General features: G+C 45.4%; 2 protein-coding genes across 3 annotated transcripts in view; one reads left to right on the forward strand and one right to left on the reverse strand.

Moving 5' to 3' along the window:
- The first annotated feature begins 9,726 nt into the window (after window positions 1-9,726).
- The window catches only part of LOC143722932 (synapse differentiation-inducing gene protein 1-like), a 98,799-nt gene continuing 87,950 nt past the window's right edge, over window positions 9,727-20,575 (forward strand). For both annotated transcript variants that reach the window (XR_013197013.1, XR_013197012.1), the window contains exon 1: window positions 9,727-10,246. The gene's annotated coding sequence lies outside the window, so the exon portion shown is untranslated. The remainder of the gene's footprint in view (window positions 10,247-20,575) is intronic.
- On the reverse strand, window positions 12,910-19,747 carry LOC143722931 (uncharacterized). Its single transcript, XM_077214700.1, has 5 exons — window positions 15,185-19,747; window positions 14,948-15,068; window positions 14,663-14,781; window positions 13,775-13,941; window positions 12,910-13,580 (listed from the first exon to the last, which is right to left on the reverse strand). The coding sequence occupies exons 1-4, from the start codon at window positions 15,503-15,505 to the stop codon at window positions 13,795-13,797; spliced, it is 708 nt and encodes a 235-aa protein (XP_077070815.1). The 5' UTR covers window positions 15,506-19,747; the 3' UTR covers window positions 12,910-13,580; window positions 13,775-13,794.

Here is a 20,575-nt window from a genome sequence, read left to right on the forward strand (position 1 = left end):
TTATAATACCCATGTTTCACAAAGTTAGCAAAATGTAATGTAAATTAACAAATGGGGAACGAAGATTGGAGTTTATAGAGACCAAACATGCCACAGATATGATTTTGGTTAACCATAGTATGCAAAGTCTGAAACGTTAACCCATTAGAGTTTACAAGAAAAAACAACATAAATCATGAGATGGGAAAATTAGATACATGTTTATACATTTCTCAAGTGGTTATATATATAGAATTTGTAGGATTAACAGGGTTTACTTCTCCTTCTCAGTAAGAATTAAGTGAGTGTCACATCTCTCAGGAATTCCTTTTTGGGGTCGTAAAAATTCTTATAAATGTAACAGGACACTGTGAGTGTCTGAGTTCTGCCAGTGGTGTTAGCTTCATTGTGATGTTTGTTTCGGGGGAAGTTACACAGATGTTTGTTGGGAGAGTGAGTTTGCCAGACTATTCATTAAATATAATGAATAATGTGTGTGTGTGTGTGTGTGTGATTGGTCCAGACGCTACAACTCCCCCCTTTCAAACGTTGTTGTCCGTGCTATAGACAACAGCGAGCGATGTCAAAGTTACAGAACGATCAGACACCCTTCCGGTTTGTGTCTCCTGGAGTGGTGATTCATCTATTGAAGTATTGCTACAGACTATTGTAGCACATTGAGAAATGTAAATCCTGAAGAAGACTTGCAGTAAACATTTTGTTTTTTCATCACATAGTTCAAATGTCTGTATCTACAACAGAATGTGTGTGTGTAGTCCTAGATTTCTGAATAAATGCTGAATAATCGGATTAATAGTTTACAAAGACATTATGTGAAATGCTTATAGACCATTAAATTATATTTTCATAATGACACATCCCAATAGCATTGAAAAAAAACAACAACATTTGTCTGTGTGTGTGTGTGTGTGTGTGTGTGTGTGTGTGTGTGTGTGTGTGTGTGTGTGTGTGTGTGTGTGTGTGTGTAAACATATGTCTAAATATGAGTGACTTTATTAATAAGTATAATGGCCAGCAGAGGGCAGTAGAAGACCACTTATTGGCTCACTTTCATTTTGACATACTTGATTTTCACCAGTATTCTGCACTAAAGCAAACCTGTTTTCCATGTTAACTATTATAAAACAATCATTTTTTTGTCAGAATTTATCACTTCATTGCTATTGACACTTCACATCAATGCTAGCAATGTGGTAAATCATGGTAAATCACGATAGAAACATGGTAAATCATAGTAAATAATACTATTACATGGTGTATCATGGCAAATCATGCTAGCAATGTGATAAATCATGGTAAATCATGCTACAATCCTGGTAAATCATTCTCGAATGTGGTATATCATGGTAAATCATCCTATAAAATGGTAAATCATGGTAAACTATGGTAAATCATGCTAGAATCATATTAAATCATACTAGAATGTGTTCAATTGTGGTAAACCATGCTATAACAGGGTAAATCATGGTGAATCATACTAGAACTTGGTATTTCATGGTAAACTATGGTAAATCATACTGGAATATGGTAAATCATGAAAAACACACTAAAATTTGGTATATCATGGTAAATCATGCTAAAACATGGTCTATTCCATCTATGATGTCAGTGGTTAAATGCTTGCTACATAAAACTTAATGTCTTTTTATGCTTTTGAGCTTAACTGCCTTAACTGCTTGAACACCGATAAATGCTGCTTGCAGCTTTAATTTATATTTTTTATTGCAGTGACGTTCAACAAATGATAACAAAAGACAGTTTTAAAGCAGTGCAATGTACAAAGTAAAAGCACAACGAAATGAACGAGTTGAAGTTTAATGTTGAAGTGCAAATTAATAAAAACATTATGAACTTTACGAAACGATACACAATTGTATTTTAAATTTGCGTTGAAACTATATTTACCTTCTTTGAAATAATCCATTAAACCTGCTGAGAAACGAGGAGTGAACTGAAATGAGCAGTTCCAAGCGCATGCCAGGGAAACTCATGAATATTCATGTAGGCTCCACCCACTGCCTCTACAGATGCACAACTCACTTTTGCTCCAAATTTCTCATAGATCAGTGGTGCAAAAGAGAGAGTGCGCAAAACTTGTCACTTGAAAGCGAAAAACAATGTTTGAGTTTCGTCACAGCAGATTCAAGCAGTTGTAGTTATATACTTGTGTTTGTGCTAGAAAAATATATAAGACATTTGTGAGAAAATATTCTACAAGTGTGCAACTCTCATTGGATTAATTCACATACTGATTTGCGGATGAGCAAAATTTCTCTGTGATTTCACATTTTTTGATGCGGGTGTGTAAATGCGTTTTGCACCATATTCACTGCAGCAACTGTAGCAAAAATGTGAGCATACGACTCTCTAAATTTGTGATTTGTAGAATAGGATTTGAAGAATTTGAGTAGGTGTAACTGTTGTGTTGTGTTTGTGGAAGAGAAAAAAACATTTCTCTCTGTGAGTTCAAATTTACTGATAGAAATGTGTGACTATTCTCTACAACTACAAATTTCCCTGTCACTGGCATTAAGTTGATTTGCACCAAAAATACCTTCATATGCCAGGGCTAGACTGGCGGTCTAGGGCGGTTCGTTAGCCATCAGCCACGGACACATGTAAATTATATGTGTGCAGCAAACATTTTTTTCTCGAAAGAGCTTCGAGAACTGGAGAATGGTTGTACAAGAACTACAACTTTGTTGACCTTGTTGACGACCAATGCAAGTTACGTCTTGCGAGTAATGCGGTACCAACTCCCGAGGACTTTTCTATCCCTTCAGAGTGTGTGTGTGTGTGTCTAAAATGTAACCCTGATCGTTTTACTTGCCTTTTGTTAAATAAGCACTCGTTATTAAAATTTTACATATTTCGATAATACCTCAATTGTATGCTTAATTCGTGTAATTAAATATAAATGTCATTGGGGTTCAGGGGGCGCGTAGATCTAGGCTATGCACAGAATTTTTTTTTCAAATATAGTGTGTATATTACTAACGTCCTGGTTGCGTATGCAACCCACCGTTCCCTGAAGGAGGGAACGGAGGACGTAGTCGACGGTCGACTGAATTGGGAGATCGCTAGAGAGCCTGTCTTCTTTGAGTACTATTGAACGAGCCAATGTAATTGGCGTGCGTGATTCGCATCACACACTCCGCCCCCGCGGCGCGGGTATAAATACGGAATTGGATGCACGCACTAGTTGCTTTTCGGAGCCGAGAGTAACCCGGGGTCAGCGGTGGTCCAGCGGTAGTGGCAAGGGGACTACGTCCTCCGTTCCCTCCTTCAGGGAACGGTGGGTTGCATACGCAACCAGGACGTTCCCTTTCAGTCGAGAACGTCAGACGTAGTCGACGGTCGACTGAATTGGGATCACCCATTGAACACGCCACTAACGCTGCCACCTTCCAGTGCCTAAACCAAAGCCTCCTGATGCCCCCGCAAACTTAAGGCGGGGAAGGACAGGGCTTAGGCCAGGGAAGTCACTGCTGTTCCTACAGGACCACTGGGAAAGCGTTCCCCGTACGTTGGAAGGAAGGGACGCTGCGGAAGCCACATCCAACCCAAGGGAGGTAATGTGGAGAATACACATATGAACTGGGCGGAAACCGGGCAGTCTAACATATGGAATGTCACTGGGGTGGCTCCAGCCTAAGACGGGGGGAGACACACCGGACAGTGACGGCAGAGAGACTCTGCCGAGGGAAGACACGGGCTCACCGCAGGGAGCCGTATCGTGGAAGAATACACATATGGGGTCACCGAAGGGACCGCAACATATGGACCCAGCCTAACACAGGTTCCACACTGCTTACGAGTGGTAGGCCTAACACCAGACATTCCGCACGTCCGACGTCGGAGGGTTGTGGAGGAACTCAACAGGGTTCAATTTTAAGGGAACTCAACTGGAGTAAAAAGGCGCACGTATCCAGTCCATAGGAGGGGAATGGCGCAGCAAGCCGACACTTGAACCGGGCTCATGGTGAAACTGGCTTCATGAGAAGGGAGCCCACGTGAGGCAGCGGTTCAACTAGGTGTCGTCCAGCCCCCAACTCTAGAATCTGTTTAGCAAAGTATATCGTCAACGCCCAGGCGGAGCACTTTACACTCATCATAGAGGAGCTCAACACCTAAGTGGACATGTTGCATCTCGGATCTTTGCCGAAATGAAGGCAAGCACTAAGTGCAACTTCGCATGGAAACAGCCTTCCCTCTCTGCTGAATTCCAACAGATATTTGAAGAGCTGGTCTGAGGTCTATGACTTGCATTCTGTACACGTCCAAGCGAACGGACAGAGAAGCCAGGGCTGGATCTGCCTCCTCCAGGGCAGCGCTTGCAGGCTCACCACCTGCTCCTATTACGGGAGAGGTGGGAACCTTGGGCACCATCCGAGCCGGGGTCTCAGCTTGTGAGAGTTAGCCGGCCCAGACTCCAGGCACAATACATTGACCGAAAGCGAGCAAGTCCCTACCCTCTAGTAGAGACCACGCGAGCAGGAGAACTGATATAACAGAATTTTTAACTCACTGCCTGCAGTGGCTCAGGGGCGGTCTCTGCAGTGCAGTCGCACCAGGGACAAGGCCCAAGAGGATAAAGCGGGACACAAGGATTTACAAGACCTTGCTCCTCAGGAACCTGACGATCAGAACGTGCTTCTGCATACTTCTGCAACACGATGAGCGTCGTTTAAACACCGAGGCAACATCATTTTGAGGGTGAAGAAAAACAGCCTACTGCAACCCATTTTGCAGGAAAGAGAGCACTGAAGTGATCGAAAGCTTTCAGGATCTCCTCTGGAGAGAAGACGCACTCAACGACTAGGTTCCACTTCTAAAGGCGTAAGCACGCTACCCAATTCTAGGGGGTGCTCGCAGAAGTGATGGTAACTATCACATGTTCTTGTGATAGCCACCTGAACCTCCGCGTTCAGATGTAAGACCACCCGGAATCTCCGGGGGAAGAACGCGTGTGCCATCGTGCCCCGTCCCTGAAAGAGTTCTCAGGGGAAGTCAGGAAGGCTGTTGAAGGGAACCAGGTCTAGTTGGGCCAATAAGGGGCAACTATGAAGACCTGTTCCTCTCCTGACTTGGCACGTAGGTGCAAGCGACGGGTGCAAAAGACAGGAGCATTGCTCAACACAACATGTGAAGATCACTGGGCTTCAGGAGCATTTTCTGCTCAGCACTTGGGTGTGACAAGTTCACTGAGCTTCAGGAGCATTCCTGCTCAACACCTGAGTGTGATAAACTCACCGAGCTTCAGGAGCATTTCTGCTCAACACTTGAGTACGAAGAACCTCACTGAGCGACAGGAGCATTTCTGCTCAGCACTTGAGTGTGACAAGTTCACTGAACTTCAGGAGCATTCCTGCTCAACACCTGAGTGTGATAAACTCACTGAGTTTCAGGAGCATTTCTGCTCAACACTTGAGTGCGAAGAATTTCACTGAATGACAGGAGCATTTCTGCTCAGCACTTGAGTGTGACAAGTTCACTGAGCTTCAGGAGCATTACTGCTCAACACCTGAGTGTGATAAACTCACTGAGCTTCAGGAGCATTTCTGCTCAACACTTGAGTGCGAGGAACTTCACTGAGCACCAGGAGCATTTCTGCTCAGCACTGCGTGTGATGAATTCACTGAGCTACCTGTGATGGACTCACTGAGCTACAGGAGCATTGCTGCTCAACACCTGAGTGCGATGAACTTCACTGAGTTTCAGGAGCAATTCTGCTCAACATGAAGAGTGATGATTTCACTGACTTGCAGGCGCCAGGCGACCATGAGTTGCAGTCACTTTTAGAAGGCTCACTGGGGTTAAACGCATTTCTGCGGGCCCCTGGGGCAGCTGAGTCCCAGTGTTTGTCCAAGGGTAGTCCGCTCGGTTTACCCAAACACTGGCGGAAAAATAAAACCGGGGGGGCAACTGAGCGGCCCCGGAATGGTCATGACCCAGCCGGACCCAGGGGATGGAGTCTCCACTTGCCCTGGCTATAACTGTCGTGAGGCTCGATGGCGGCACGATTGAGTAAGCGGGAGGAGTGGAACAAGGCGCCCTCAGAAGCGTCTGACTCCAAGGAGGAGGTGACGGGTGAGTTTGTGACATGCAGGGGAAGCTTGCGCAACGGTCGCAATGTCTAACAACTCGAGGCACGAATGCCCGTGTAGTCGGGGGTCGCCCAGGCCCCCGTTAAAACACGCCCTTTGTACATGGCCCCTCTGTTGAAGAGGGTTTGGCAGCAGACCGGGATGAACTATAGTCACACAGGGTGAGCTGCTCTGCCACGGTCACCTCGGGACTCGATCGTGAAGCTAGCGCTGAAGCGGTCACATATGGAGGGACCCAAAGGCTGCGACTACCATATACCCCAGGAGCCTCTGAAAGTTCTTTCAGTGGGACCCTTTCTCACTTCAACACCAGCTGAACACATTCTCATTGGAGAGACATGTTGGACCGAGTACCTCTCCAAAACTAGAAAAGAGATACTCAGCCCGTGGGCGAGATTACTCCCTTCCAGTTGACCTGAAGACCCAACGGGCTCTGGAGCACTCGAGGGGAAGGACACTGTACTGATACTCCACCCTTAGACGCAACACACAGGATGGCCTGCGGTGCGGGAGGTAGAGATCTGAAGCACCTGTCTTTCAGGTCAAAGCTGCAGACCAATCTTGGGCCAAGATGGTCACGACCCACCCCCTAGTAGCACGAAGAACGAGTTTACAACTGGCCTTCGTACCGGCTGGAGGAGCGGCTATATCAAATCCTTCGCCAGCAGGATAAGATAAGCACGCACAAGTCAGGAGCACTGCTCAACACTCGGTGTGATGAATATCACTGAATTTTCAGGAGCACGTCTGCTCAACACCTAATGTGATGACTATCACTGACTTGAGCGGGGTAGCCGAGCCTGAGGTGGGGCAGCAAAGTAGAGAGAGTGGTGTTAGTGTGCTGTGCGACACTTACCTGTCTCCACAAGCGGCAGGGGGCGCGTGAGAAGGCGGATGACCGGGTCCTCGAACGCACCAAGCTGCCTGCTGGCGACCAAGGGGGAGCTGAGGGGTGTAAGGCTATACAGGGTCACACCCGCCAGACTGGCCCTCTTGGGACCCAGGAACAGATGAAATTGCTCTCTCTTTGAAGTGAGGGTACCGCTTGCTCCGCTTTTTTTTTTTTTTTTTTTTTTAGGGAGCCAGCGGCGGAACAGGGAGTGATCGTGCCACTCCAAGAGCAACTCATCCATTCCTGGGCGGCCCGCTCCGGAATGCTTTCGCTGTCGCTTGCCACCTGGCTTGGCAGCGCCTGGGCTGGGCGTCTCTACTGCGGCCGGCTCCATGCTGAGGCCTGGGTGGAGGCTGCTGCGGAGGGCCAGCAGGAGCGGCGGCCGGAGAACGCCCACGGCGACGAGCAGACGGAGGAGCTGCCACCGGCGGCGGGTGGAGGCAGCAGCTGGCCACCGGGGCAGGATGTGCCGGATGACCTCCGTCTGCGCTTGAGCGGCAGAGAACTGTTTGATGCAGTTCTCCACCGCGTCGCCGACCAGCCCAACCTGGGAAATTGGGGAGACCAGGAACCGAACCTTGTCCGCATCCGCCATACTAACCAGGCTGAGCCAACGAAGGCGCTACTGGACCACCAAGGTGGACATCGCCAGACCGATCACGCACGCTACGACACCCGTACCCCGGAGGGTGAGGTCGGATGCAGTGCGGTGCTCACCTATGAGCGCACGGTCTGGATTACCCTTGTGCATGCCATGGGTGCCCTAGCCTGCAGCAACGCCATGGCACGCAAGAGGAAGGGGCTTGCCCACAGGCTTTGTAAGCTCTGCCCGTCGGAACAGACGAAACTCACAGGCCTTAGGGGGGAGACGAGGATCCCCCCAAAAGGCAGCGGCCGCCGGACACAGGTGCACCTGTGTCGACAGACCGCTCCAATGGAGGGACACCTCGCAACCCTTCACCGTTCCTCCATCAAGGGTAATGAGGGGGAAAAACTAGTGAGGCAGTTTCTGGCAGAGAAAGATGCTGTTCACCACCTGACAAGCTCTCCATGCATTTCGGGAAAGAAAGGCACTGGGGCGGCGAGCTGAGAACCAGCGCGGCCCGCCCCAAGATACCAAACTCCAGATTCCAACCGAGACTGAACGGGACACGGTGGAGGTTCCACTCGAGCCCGGCAGCCTCGGCGGCCCGTTTCAGCATAGCTGATAATTCTGGATCCGGCTCGGGCAACATTGAACTCCCGGAGGGAGACAATGCAGCCGAGTCATCATCTCTAGAAGTCAGCTCACCCTCCGATGCTGCAATCGGCGTCCTGTCCTCCAGGGGAGCCCCGAGTGAAATCGCTGGCCCACCCATTACAGATGGACCAGCAGACAACACAGGAGGCTCCAGTGGTTGCAGTGGAAGGGAGGAGTGAGGAGCCCACAGGGAATGGTTACCGGGCGGGACATCCAACACTATCCTCTGGTCACCCATCCCACACAGCACCCGAGGGTGGGGCATGGTAATGGGGACTCGCTCTCCGCGAACGAAGGCGAGTCTCGCCCTCAACACTGCGACAGTCATGTTCCCACAGTGAAAACATGAGCTGTCCACAAAAGCTGTCTCAGCGTGCTGTAAGCCCAAACACGTGACACAACAGTTGTGACCATCAGAGAGAGACAGGGAACGACCGCACCCAGAAACGCACGGGCGGAATGACATCTTGAAAAAGACACAAACGCACCCGTGTTGCTCTTTCAGAAAATAGGACCGTCACCAGTGCCGGAGCACACAGGGGAATGACCGCGGCAACACTGAACAGAGAACTGAAACAGTGAAGCACTCACTTTTCCGCCCTCTAACCAGCCATCAACACACACAAACATTTAGAAATTTGTTGCTGTTAAAACAGCAGTTGAGAGCTCAAAGCTCGCGATCACCGCTGCACTCGCGCTGTAGAACACCAGCACTGGGAGAGTCTTCCTGAAGAACACCGACACACTCGCTCGTTGTAGACAACAGCACTCTCAGAGACATCAAACGATCGGCTCCGAAGCGAAAGGCAACTAGTGCGTGCATCCACTTCCGTATTTATACCCGCGCCGCGGGGGCGGAGTGTGTGATGCGAATCACGCACGCCAATTACATTGGCTCGTTCAATAGTACTCGAAGAAGACAGGCTCTCTAGCGATCTCCCAATTCAGTCGACCGTCGACTACGTCTGACGTTCTCGACTGAAAGGGAACTATATATTTTATAATGACATTATAATTATACATGTAAATTAATGTTTTAAATAGAATTACGATTACTTGTAGGCTAATATATGTAGCAGGGCATTCAGTTACTTTTGAAAGGACACTAATAAAGTGTTTCATTAGACTTTCTAATTTTATTAGATTTTAACTTTGCCTGCTATAAAAAAAATCTAGCATTTCCTCACGTTTCACCACAGATTTTTAGTGACAGTGATATGCATGGGCCAGTTTTTATTAGACCAAAACATGTTCAGAAAACATAATCAGTTTGGGTTACAGGGAAGATTGAATTGAGTTGGTTTGACATACATAGATTCTTCCTCAGTCAGTTGGCTTGTCATAACATGCAGATTTTGCTGTTAATAAAAACTAGTTGGTTGTATGGAACAACTGTCTATAATTGAATTTAGTTAGTTTAAAGTATAATATTTTGTAGTGTAATCCAACTGATCCTCCTGATATTTCATGTCTCTCATCAGGGTCATTGTGAGACCAAGATGGCTCCTGCTGGCACAGTATGGTGGGAACAGTGCAAAAAGTTTGTCACACCCCTACAACTACAACTCGCCTCCCATTTGCTGCTGCCTGTATATGAGAGTATGAACCGGAGTACAGCAATACATACGTCTCTGCAGAGGACAACGCAAAGGATATTGCAATCAAATTCAAAACTAAATAATTAGAAAAATGGATCCCAGCAATCAGCCCCAAGGTGCCTGGAATTCATCTGAGAAATCAGGAATGCTGCAGCCTACACCACCACCACCAGCATACCAGGACATTCCTGCTGGATACCCTCCATCCTTTCCAAGCCAGCCAGTGCCCCAGGGCCCCTATGCCCAAGGGCCATATCCAGAGCAATCCGTGGTCTCCGTGCAGCCTGCAGTTTTTGTGACTACCGCTCCACTGGCCAATCCAGAGCCAGATTACCTGTGTTACTCCATCTTTACCATGCTGTGCTGCTGCTTACCTCTGGGCATCGCTGCACTGGTTTTCTCCTGCTCCGTAAGAGCTTTTATTTATGAACTATTATTCAATTTCTTTAGTCTTTGTATAAGCATAATTAAACATAACATCTCATTAAAAATCAAATCAAAAAAGCATTTCATGCGATATAGAGAAGTCAAAATATTTAGGCATGTATTTACCATGGTTTACATTTTAGTGTTAGGTAATGAAAAATATAAAAAATATAAAGAGGAAGGAGCTTGATAATCATCAAGTTCATAATTACAGGGATTAATTATTTATTTATCATTACCCTTTAAGGCAGGCAAAGAAAAAAATATAGAAAAAAAAATAAATATTAATAATTTATACTGTATGAAAAATTATTTCTATTAATCAATTTGTGTTTTTTTGGGGGCAACATTTTTTCTGTTGATTATTATTATGAGCCTCTATCAATGGTTATGTGTTCATAAATTGAAAAAAAAAGACAGTAATAATTTTGCATTGTAGTTTGGAAAATCTATGGATGGATTATTCTGCACTGACATCAGTTAATAGATGGAAACAAAATCTCTTTTTAAACAACAAAATCTAAAACGAAAAAAATGTTACACAATTATAAATGCATGTTTAGTATAAAACGTATGTATAATGTATAAATGTATGTATAAATAATGTATAAATAATTTTTCTTTGGAAATCATATGCTGATAAACTATATGAGGAACTTTTTCAAAAATTACCCACCCATTTTCATGTGTGGTTGAATCTGCAAGCTTAAACTTGTTCGCAAAAAATCTCCCACTTTGATCCCACACATTATGGGTGATTTACCCCCTTTTTTTTAATACTACAGTGATAACTAATAAATGTTTTGTTCTTGACATTCAGCGCTTAGATAGTAAAAATGTCTCCGTTAGGTTGACTTCACTTAAATAATTTCATAACTAAAAAAGAGATGCATATGGCAACTAAACAGGTCAGGGGCCTTTTACAACTTGTTGCTCGCCGCTGCGACACTCCGTTAAAAGAGCAAATTTTAACGGCATTGTTCCAAATGCCGCGTCCAGTGAGTGTGTTTCATGCCTGGCATCCGGCCAATAATAAGAAACAAGTGAAAACTTGTTAAATTGCTTTATGAAGTCACCATTTGTACGTTTTTGAAGGACAGAAACGCATAAACCCAGTCTTGATCCACTTAATTGTTTATTCTCTACCCGTGCTAACTCAACTTTATTGCATCACCCGGAATACTGATGACTAAAAGTGAAATACAACATAATTCTACACCATTATTGCTGCAAATTTTACTAAATGGCTTAATAATTGAATAGGCTATTATACCACTTATGTTAGTTGAATCTCCTTCCTTACATTAAATCTCCTAAATCATGGGGGAAATTCCAGGCCTGTCCCAACTTGACCACTTGTTTACATGACAGCCAGTTTCCAGTATTTTTCCCACGTACTTTTGATTACCCCTGGGACACACTTACAACATAGTTTTCATAGACACAGTACAGTTAGGAAACGGCTGGTCATCTAAAATGTGTTGAATTTTTAAGTTTATCTGAGAAGCTTGATTAGTTGGTTCAGGTGTGTTTGAACGGGTTAAAGCTAATGCAAACGGCAGATGTTTTATATGACACTCCGTCTATTGACACTCCGTCTGTCAAAGCTTGGCAAAACAGCCTGAACCGGTCAAACTGATAGAAAGTACTTATTACAAAGTAAACAACTCCGAATAAAGATCCATGAGCAAACCCATTTTTTTAAGCACTCAGTTAAATGAAAGGTTTCCTGCAACCTATAGGATTTGCATTAGCATTAACATTAATTTGCATTATTACCAATAAAAGGTCAATGAAATGTTTAAAACGTATACATTTGATGACATGTTGGTGTGGCTTGGATTTAATAAATAAACATAAAAATATATAATTCTGATTGCTTGTTAAAGTAAATAGTGTTTCAAAAACCTTTGACCTGAAACATTCAATCAAATGGAAATTAAACTTTATATGTTGAACTATAAGAAAACCCATCCACAAAGTGGAGTTTGCTCCCTCATTTGAGAATGCTCCCCTTTGCCATTGGCTCAAAGAAATTCAGAATGAGAACAGAAGTGGTTAACATTATGTTTCACTGTTATTTTCACAGACTCGAAATGCAAACTACATTAGCAGTACTACAGCAAGCATTAGCAGAGAAGAACTCCAAAACAGCACGCACCCTGAATAATGTCGCCGTTGCTATTGGGCTTGTTCTCAATGTATTGTTTATTGTCCTCCAGGTAGTGGTTATTAAGAATAGATAACAGCTATTAGAGATGTCATGTTTGGATGCAGATTAGAAACACATTTGCTTCTCTGCATTTGAAATGTTATTTGCTCAATGTAAAACATACAATGATTATGGTATGTTTAAAACAATGAAAGCTTTGATTAGCTAATTACATTTTATAATGAAAACCATGCTTTTTCTTTTTTTTTCTTAATAATTGAATTACTCCCTAACCCCTACATAGGGGTTAGGGAGTAGTGGTTTGAGTGGAGATTTCGGACACATCCAGCACTTTCTGCTTCCCGTAGTGACTGCTCACGTGGTGTTTGCATACCACAGCTGAAGTGAAATAAATACAATATGGTTGTGCTTTCTCGTGTTTGGTTGGATTCAGTGTCCGTGGAGGCGTGAAGAGAAGCACACAACAAACAGAGTCTGTTTCAGGAACTTTACTTCTCAAGACACAACTTTACATCAACGGGGGTTTTATGCTCTTGCCCAGCGCTGATGGGTTAATAATATACAACCATCCGAACCGGAACCTGTGAGCATACTGACGCTAAACGTAAACAAGCAGTGAACTAATTCCTACGTAATGACGTAGCCACATCTGATTAGCTAATAAGAACACATTATGTATACATGTGAAATAACTGTAACAAATAATGTATTTACTTAACTAACACTATAACAATATTTGTCAAATGCACAGACGTTTTTAGATTCGTTTCCATTTAATATGTTATGTAGACTACTGCTGTGACATCTCAGAACGACACCGGATGCAATTGCAAATAACGCTTTATTTCGGATAAAGATAGCAGACAGGTCAGATCAGAGACACTGGGGTCGAGACGGCACAACACACAAGGAACAGTGGCGCAGGGACCCAGGTGAGCAGGTGTTGCTAGTGCTGGTGATAATCCTCTTTGAAGGTGCTCGGTGATCCCGTGGTGAGTATCCGTGACAGCGTGTGGAAGTCCCGTGAAGGCAATCCAAAGACATGTAACGATACACAATCCAACCGGCGACGACAGCACGACGAACAGGTAATCCACTCAGCGATGACACGAGGAACAGGAACACACCGGAGACGAACAATGATCTGACAACATGAGACACCAGTTACTGAACATATAAAGCCACATACAAAGTGAAACCAGCTGGCGCTGCTGATCAGAAGTGATCAGTGACCACGCCCACACTAAACACACACACATACAGCACACAAGACGAGAGAGAGAAAGTAAATTGATCAAACGTGACAGTACCCCCTCCCCTAGGGACGCCACGCCTTACCTGTCGATTGTAATCATCGATCAGAGAGTGATCCAGGATGTCTCCAGCAGGTACCCAACTTCTCTCCTCCGGACCGTAACCTTCCCAGTAGGGGTGTAAATCGGACAGATCATCACGATATGATTCAATATCGATTCTCTCAGCCAGCGATACGATATTTGCCGATCCTTCAAAAAAAATTTTGATACGATTCGATTCATTGCTATATCGATCAATTAATCGACATTTAGATATTATGCGCCACTTTACACAACCAGTTTCATTTCTATTAACTCACAAATGCAACCAAAAGATATATAACATGAATATTTAATTAAACACTTTGAAAATTGCACCCTCTTTCCCAATTGGGACATTTACAACAACACAACGAAAATAAAAATACATAATTGAGGGGAGATTGATAAAAATCAATCAAGCTTATAATGGTCAATAAAGTCAATAAAGCCTTCCAGTCTTTTGTGCCAACATGTGCAATAGTACCTGAGGTGCAAATAACTGAGGTTCTCTAGTTAAATAAATAAATGAAATAAAAAAAAACTGATATAAAAAATACAAAAATAAAACTTAAACTTATCTGACATTTGATCTTTCACACAACAAAAGATCTATGAATCAAACAAGTGCTACAGTGCAGTGGTCTCTTTTGAGAGGTTTTTCATTAAAAAAAATCAACTGATCAACGTGTTCAGGAGAGAGGACACTGCGTTCTGAATTGACAATGTCACCTGCCGTGCTAAACACGCGCTCAGACGGTACACTGGTACCAGGAATGCACATTTATGTTTTGGCAAGGTTTGCCAGGAGGGGAAACTCAGTTTGATGACTTTTCCACCATTCCAACACCTTACCCCCCAAGTTCAAAGATGCAGTGTCTCTGTACTTAACAACTTCAGCATGGGCCAGCTCTTTAGGGGTCTTGACAGTCTGGCTAGGGTCAGCAGTGCAGAATGTGTCACCAAACAGATCTTCAAAGGGTTTTGACTTCTTGAAAGGAGGAACATGTTCTAAAATTACAACAAAATAATTCATGGCTTAGTTATGTCAGAGGAAATAAAACATGTGCCTCTTACAGCTGTTAATTGATAAATAAAAGCACATCACATTTTCAGGCTGTTAACAGCAAAGAATAGACAAATGTTTAAGTACAGTGTGTGTAGTGTACATACACACCTTCAGTGGTTTCAGCCTGGAACACTGGCATCATTTCAGGGTCGCCATCATCATCATCATCAGAAGTTTTGTCAGCAGATGAGTGAGCCGTTGCATTTTCAACCTGTGACACTGTGTCATTCTGTAGATTATAACACAGACACACACATAGCAAATGAAGAGGTAGTGCATTTTAATGAATTTATAAAATATATAAAATGTATAAAACATTGCTGAAACTAAAAAATATATTCTTACTTTCTGGATCGATTCTGCAGCCTCATGGATGAGAAACTGGAAGGTTGCATCTCTTTCCTCTTCACTTAAAAAAGGCAGCTTTTTGAATCTGGGATCTAACGCAGATGCTCTATAAAGAACTGGTCTCACATCCATATATCGATGTTCTAGATCCGTTGCCATTATCTGCTTCATCTCTGTAATCACACTGGAGTCTTCAGCCGTGACAGTGAAATGTTTCAACAATTTAGCTTGAAGAGGTGCAATAACAGATACAGTTGGCTGCTCTTCCTCACACATTATGGTGGTGGCAGTTTTCACTGGTGAGAGTAGCTTAACCATATCTTCAGCTACAGTGATGTTAATTTCTTTGAGGGTATGCTGCAGGTCATTTGAGAGTTTCCTTAGTTTTTTTCCAGCAGTGAAGCACACACTGCAGCTTGTTGCTCCAAAAACGTTCCGGCATATCAAAGGAGCTGTTCCAGCGAGTGATCACATCTTTTTTAAGCTTGTGTTCTGGAATTCCGAGCAACCTCTGCTTCTCTTTTAAAACTGTGGTACCAATCGTGCTGCGGTGAAAAAATGACACGATTCGTCTCACTCTTCCCAAAAGACATGTTGCACCAACACATTTCAGGCCTTTCTGTGTTGCCAAGTTAATGGTATGCGCAAAGCATTTAATGTGAGTTGACAGATTTGCCTCTGCTCCAGCTATTGCCATATTACTGGCATTATCGGTGACCAGTACAGGATTTTTGTCAAGTATATTCCACTCTTCACAAGCTTCTCTCAAGACTTTACCAAGATTTACCCCGGTGTGCGAGTCATTCAAAACACGTGTCTGCAGAACATAATTCTTCATTTGCCAGTCAGTGTCAATATAATGACAGGTCAAAGTTACATAACCTTCGGTTGTACAGGATGTCCATCCATCTGTAGTGATTGCGACTTGTTCTGCATCAGTTAGTGTATGCTGTATTTTCTCTTTCTCTTGTCTGTACAGCTTCGGAATGCAACTTTCACTGAAGTGCTGTCTTGATGGAATGCTATATTTCGGCTCCAGAGTATGTAGTAGGTGACGAAAGCTTCATTTTCAGCTACATTGTAGGGCCTCATATCCATGCATATAAAAAAAGCGATCGCGGACGTAATGCTAGTTGCTCTTTTGGAGTTGTGGGCTAATGTCGGGGCGAAGAAGTTCTTCATGCATGGGGGTGAGAGTGGCTGTTTTTCTTCAGCCAAATTAACCTTACTCTCCTCGATTCCGTTTTCTTTTCAGATGCACTGACAAGTTTGTGGTGTTTCCCGAATATTTTAGCTTGTACTGGCAATGTGTACACATAATATGGGTTTTATTTACCTGACCATCTTTTTTGGAAAATACAAAATGTTTCCAAACCCACGATTTGCGCCCGACAACAGCGTCAAAATGTTCAGCATCTGTCTTTTCCATGGTCTTTTCGCTGCTACCGCCGCTTTGTTGCTCCATCTCATTCGCAATCCGACACACAAGTGACAGGCAGGTGAGAAAAACCAAACGCGCGCTTTGGCGGAAAGGCGGAAACGGATGTTACGTGAGGACGTGGTGGAGACTGTCAAAATAAAAGTATCTCATATCGATATTTTGTGGCTGACATCGATGCATCGTATCGTTAGACTTTTGATCGATACATCGATCCATATCGATGTATCGTTACACCCCTACTTCCCAGTCCACCAGGTATTGAAATCCGCGTCCCCTCCTTCTCGAGTCCAGAATACCATTTACCGAATACGTTGGTTCCCCGTCTACGAGACGCGGCGGTGGGGGAACCGGGACTGGCGGATTAATACGTGCGTAAAACACAGGTTTTATTTTGGAAATTAGGAAGGCGGGATGAATTCTCCTGTACGCCGGAGGGAGTTTGAGGCGGACTGTCACCGGACTAATGATCTTGGTGACAGGGAATGGACCAATGAATTTGGGGGCAAGTTTATTAGATACGGATCGGAGAGGAATATTCTTAGTAGAAAGCCAAACTTTTTGACCTACGACGTATACGGGGGGCTTTGACCTGTGGCGATCGGCCATGGCCTTGGTGCGCTTCCCTGCCTGGAGGAGAGTCTCACGGGCTCTATTCCAGGTGTGGTGGCACCTCTGGACATACGCATGAGCGGAGGGGACCGCGACTTCGGACTCCATACTAGTAAAAACTGGTGGCTGGTAACCTAAACTACATTCAAATGGCGAGAGGCCCGTGGATGACACTGGCAACAAATTGTGGGCGTACTCCACTATCGAGAGTTGTTGGCTCCAGGAGGAAGGATTCTTTACACCAAACATCGCAACACTCTCTCCAAGTCTTGGTTGGCTCTCTCGGTTTGTCCATTGCTCTGGGGATGAAACCCCGAAGATAGACTGACAGTCGCCCCCAGTAATGTACAGAATTCTTGCCAAAATTTGGACACAAACTGGGGACCCCTGTCAGAGACCACGTCTATCGGGAGGCCATGAAGTCGAAAGACGTGATCTATGACAGTTACCGCTGTCTCCTTGGCTGAGGGTAATTTGGGCAAGGGAATGAAATGAGCCGCCTTCGAGAACCGGTCCACGACAGTCAAAACGACTGTCTTGCCCTGGGAGGGCGGGAGGGCGGTAACAAAATCTAGAGCGATGTGGGACCAGGGTCTCGAATGGACTGACAACGGTTGGAGTAACCCATCTGGGGGTCGATTGGAAGTCTTACCAGTGGCGTAAACCGAGCAAGCCAATACAAAATTGCGGATGTCACGAGCCATCATGGGCCACCAGAATCGTTGTCTTACCAAAAAACTGGTGCGGTTAACTCCTGGATGACACGCTATGCTGGAAGAATGTCCCCACTGAATAACTTCGGACCGATTCCCCTCTGGCTCGAATAAACGGTTCAGTGGGCACTCGGGCGGAGGCGTTACCCCTTCTAAGGCCGACATGACCCTCGATTCGATCTCCCATCTAAGAGCGGAGACAACTATAGTCTCTGGTAAAATACGCTCGGGAGTAAACGGGTGTTCGGTCTGATCAAAAATACGAGATAATGAGTCGGGTTTGATGTTTTTGGAACCCGGGCGGTACGAGAGAGAAAAGTCAAAACGTCCGAAAAACAGTGCCCAGCGAGCCTGCCTAGAGTTGAGTCTTTTAGCAGTTCTAATGTATTCTAGATTCTTGTGATCAGTCCAAACAATAAAAGGTACCCCTGACCCTTCTAACCAGTGACGCCATTCCTCCAGCGCTAACTTGACTGCCAACAACTCTCTGTTACCTATGTCATAATTGCGTTCGGCAGGAGAAAAACGATGGGATAAAAACGCGCAAGGATGCATCTTGTCGTCTGAGGAAGAGCGTTGGGAAAGAACTGCTCCTACCCCCACCTCTGACGCGTCGACCTCCACCACGATCTGACGTGATGGATCAGGGGCGACAAGAATGGGAGCTGAAACGAAGCGGCTCTTGAGTTTAACGAATACAGCCTCGGCTGCATCGGACCACCTGAACGTCGTTCTGGGGGAGGTCAAGGCAGTCAGAGGCGCGGCTAGTTGGCTGTAGTTGCGAATAAAACGCCGATAAAAATTGGCAAACCCCAGAAACCTCAGTAGGGCCTTTCGGGAATCTGGACTTGGCCAATCTATCACAGCCTTGACCTTGTCAGGATCCATACGCATTCCCTCAGACGAGACGATGTGGCCTAAGAAAGGAACCGACTGTGCATGAAAAACGCATTTCTCCGCCTTGACAAAAAGCCCATTCTCGAGCAACCTCCGAAGCACTCGTCTGACATGCTGAACATGCTCCTGGAGAGAAGATGAAAAAATCAATATGTCATCCAGGTAAACATAATATGAACTGGTCAACCATATCTCTCAGCACGTCATTGACGAGTGCCTGGAAGACAGCTGGGGAGTTGGACAGCCCGAACGGCATGACCAAATATTCAAAGCGCCCCCTAGGGGTATTAAATACGGTCTTCCACTCATCGCCCCTCCTTATGCGGACCAAATGATAAGCGTTACGTAAATCCAGTTTTGTGAAGATGGATGCTCCCTGCAACCTCTCGAAGGCTGAAGACATCTATGGCAAAGGGTAAGTGTTCTTTACCGTGATGTTGTTCAACCCCGGGTAATCAATACAAGGTCGCAAAGATCCATCCTTCTTCCCCACAAAAAAGAACCCCGCCCCCGCTGGAGATGAGGAAGGGCGAATGAACTTGGATGCTAGACAATCAGAAATAAATTTCTCAATAGCCTCCCTCTCTGGTATCGGAAGTGAATCAAACTTGCCTTTAGGCGGAGACTCACCTAGCACTAAGTCTATGGCACAGTCGTAAGGACGATGCGGAGGTAGAGAAGCAGCACGAGACTTACTGAACACTTCTCTCAGATCCTGGTACTCCTTGGGCACGTTAGACAAATTCACTTCCTCCTCCTGGAACACAGAAACAGGTACAGACGAACACGCAGATACGAGACAAGACTCATGACACTTATTACTCCACGCAGACACAGAATTCTGTCCCCAATCAATTCTAGGGTTGTGCAGTGTAAGCCAGGGATGTCCGAGTACTACTGGTGCAATGGGTGAATCCATGAGGAAAAATGTTATAGTTTCTGTGTGGTTGCCAGATGTAGTGAGTGTGATGGGTTCAGAAATGTGAGAAATGTTAGGAAGTTCTTGACCATTGAGGGCGTTGAGGGAGATCTTGTGATTGAGGGGAGAAAAGGGGATAAGAAGTTGCTTAGCGAGTCTAATGTCCAGAAAATTACCTTCTGCCCCAGAGTCCAGTAAAGCCTTGGTGTCGTGAAAGTGAGTTGCCCACCTGAGCCTTACCGAAAGGAGAGTAGATGATGAGGACTTCTCGGCGGAGATCCCACCCGATAGTAGCCTCACAGTTACTATCGGGCTTGCTCTTTTACCGGGCATGAATTGATGAAGTGCCCCGGTTTTCCAGAGTATAAACAAAGTCCTTGGGATCTCCGCCTTTCTCTCTCCTCCCGGGAAAGCCGAGCTCTTCCCACCTGCATGGGCTCGTGATCGGTGACGGGGCTGACCGTGTCCTCGCTGACGGTGCGTGCCCTCTCCGTGCTGAAGAAATGACGATTCTGGACGACCCGACTCCTCCTGCTCAGCCGAGCATCGACCCGAAGAGCCAACTCAATGAGTCCGTTAAGTCTCGCGGGTAAGTCCAACATGTAAATCTCATCCTGGACACGGTCAGCCAGCCCATGCAGGAAACGGTCCCACTGCGCCTCCTCGTTCCATTGGTACTCTGCGGCCAGGGTGCGGAATTGGATGGAATATTCCGACACCGAGCGGTCTCCCTGGCGAAGATCGGCGAGTAGTCTGGCCGCCTCCCTACCCGCCACAGCCCGATCGAAGACTCTCTTCATTTCCTCCGA

Source organism: Siphateles boraxobius, unplaced genomic scaffold (genome assembly GCF_051911475.1).
Source record: "Siphateles boraxobius isolate OS27281-9 unplaced genomic scaffold, OSU_SipBor_1 68, whole genome shotgun sequence".
Classification (NCBI taxonomy): Eukaryota; Metazoa; Chordata; class Actinopteri; order Cypriniformes; family Leuciscidae; genus Siphateles; species Siphateles boraxobius.

Coding starts and splice junctions, on each gene's coding strand:
- LOC143722931 (XM_077214700.1), bottom strand. CDS start 15,505: ATGGTTAAGCTACTCTCACCAGTGAAAACTGCCACCACCATAATGTGT. Junction 15,069..15,184: donor CTGCAGAATCGATCCAGAAA/GTAAGAATATAT, acceptor TATAATCTACAG/AATGACACAGTGTCACAGGT. Junction 14,782..14,947: donor CCAGGCTGAAACCACTGAAG/GTGTGTATGTAC, acceptor TTGTAATTTTAG/AACATGTTCCTCCTTTCAAG.